This window comes from Propithecus coquereli, unplaced genomic scaffold (genome assembly GCF_000956105.1).
Source record: "Propithecus coquereli isolate 6110/MARCELLA unplaced genomic scaffold, Pcoq_1.0 Scaffold477, whole genome shotgun sequence".
Taxonomy (NCBI): Eukaryota; Metazoa; Chordata; class Mammalia; order Primates; family Indriidae; genus Propithecus; species Propithecus coquereli.
The window spans coordinates 152,211-153,113 of NW_012150585.1; the positions used below are offsets into that span (position 1 = coordinate 152,211).

Genomic DNA, 903 nt, shown 5'->3' on the forward strand with positions numbered 1-903 from the left:
TGCAATGTGTGGGGATAAGGGAGTCCGTGGTGGAAAAATCCCAGAGTTTTGTAACTGTAACTCTTTGGAGGCCCAGAGGTATTTTAAGGACTTGAGGTCCTCTCTTGGGGTTTCCAGACCTGTTTTCCTGTTGGAGGGACAACCGTGAAGAGGTAAAAGGAACCAATAATGAGAAACTCACAATCGAGGCAGCTGTAATGAGATGAACCTACAACATGATTTTAAACCCATCTCCCCACGTCAGCCTCCGAATGCGGCTGGCTAGAATGCTGATAGAGTCTTTAGCCAACTCATGCACAAAGGAAAAGAAAAGGAAAGGAAAAAGCCCCACGTGCATACTCAAGGCTGGTCCTCCAAGGAGCCAGTGCTCAGTGCTCCGAATGCAGAAACACGGACCACAGACCAGCCTCTCGTCCGCCAGGTCCAGGTCCAGCCAAACCCCAGCAGTCAGGAAGCACGGGACCCCTGCCACACGCCGTGTCTAATGGGACCTTCACACACTCAGCCGAGGCCACTCACGTAGGTCTTCACCACCCCACTGAGATGCACCAGACGGAGACCAAAGACGGTTTTTTGCCGAAGTATCACCAGAACGATAACAAATCATTCACCAGAACCAATCTCAGGATCTTGGTCAGCTCAACGACCAGCTCAAGCACCTCTACTTTATCCGCCCCCTGCCCAAGCACCCCTATCTGCCGCCCCGTGATTCGTCCTTACCTGGGATGATGGAGACTGTGTCTTTCTCCCAAGACACAACGCTAACGTATTCCTGCACTGAAGAGGGGATGAGGCACTTGAAGACGGCCACGTTTCCACGCATTGACCTTTGATCCTCCACCCGGACGGTGTAGGGTTCCCTGAAAACTGAAGAGTTTGGGAGTGGGGAAAAGGAGAGTGTCA

General features: G+C 52.2%; 1 protein-coding gene across 1 annotated transcript in view; it reads right to left on the minus strand.

Moving 5' to 3' along the window:
* Nucleotides 1-720: 720 nt before the first annotated feature.
* LOC105819196 (Down syndrome cell adhesion molecule-like protein 1) overlaps nucleotides 721-903 on the minus strand; it is a gene marked incomplete at its 3' end in the record, with an annotated part of 37,884 nt that continues 37,701 nt past the window's right edge. Inside the window, exon 3 of the mRNA XM_012655384.1 lies at nucleotides 721-867. Within this exon, the coding sequence (XP_012510838.1) occupies nucleotides 721-867 (147 nt within the window). The remainder of the gene's footprint in view (nucleotides 868-903) is intronic.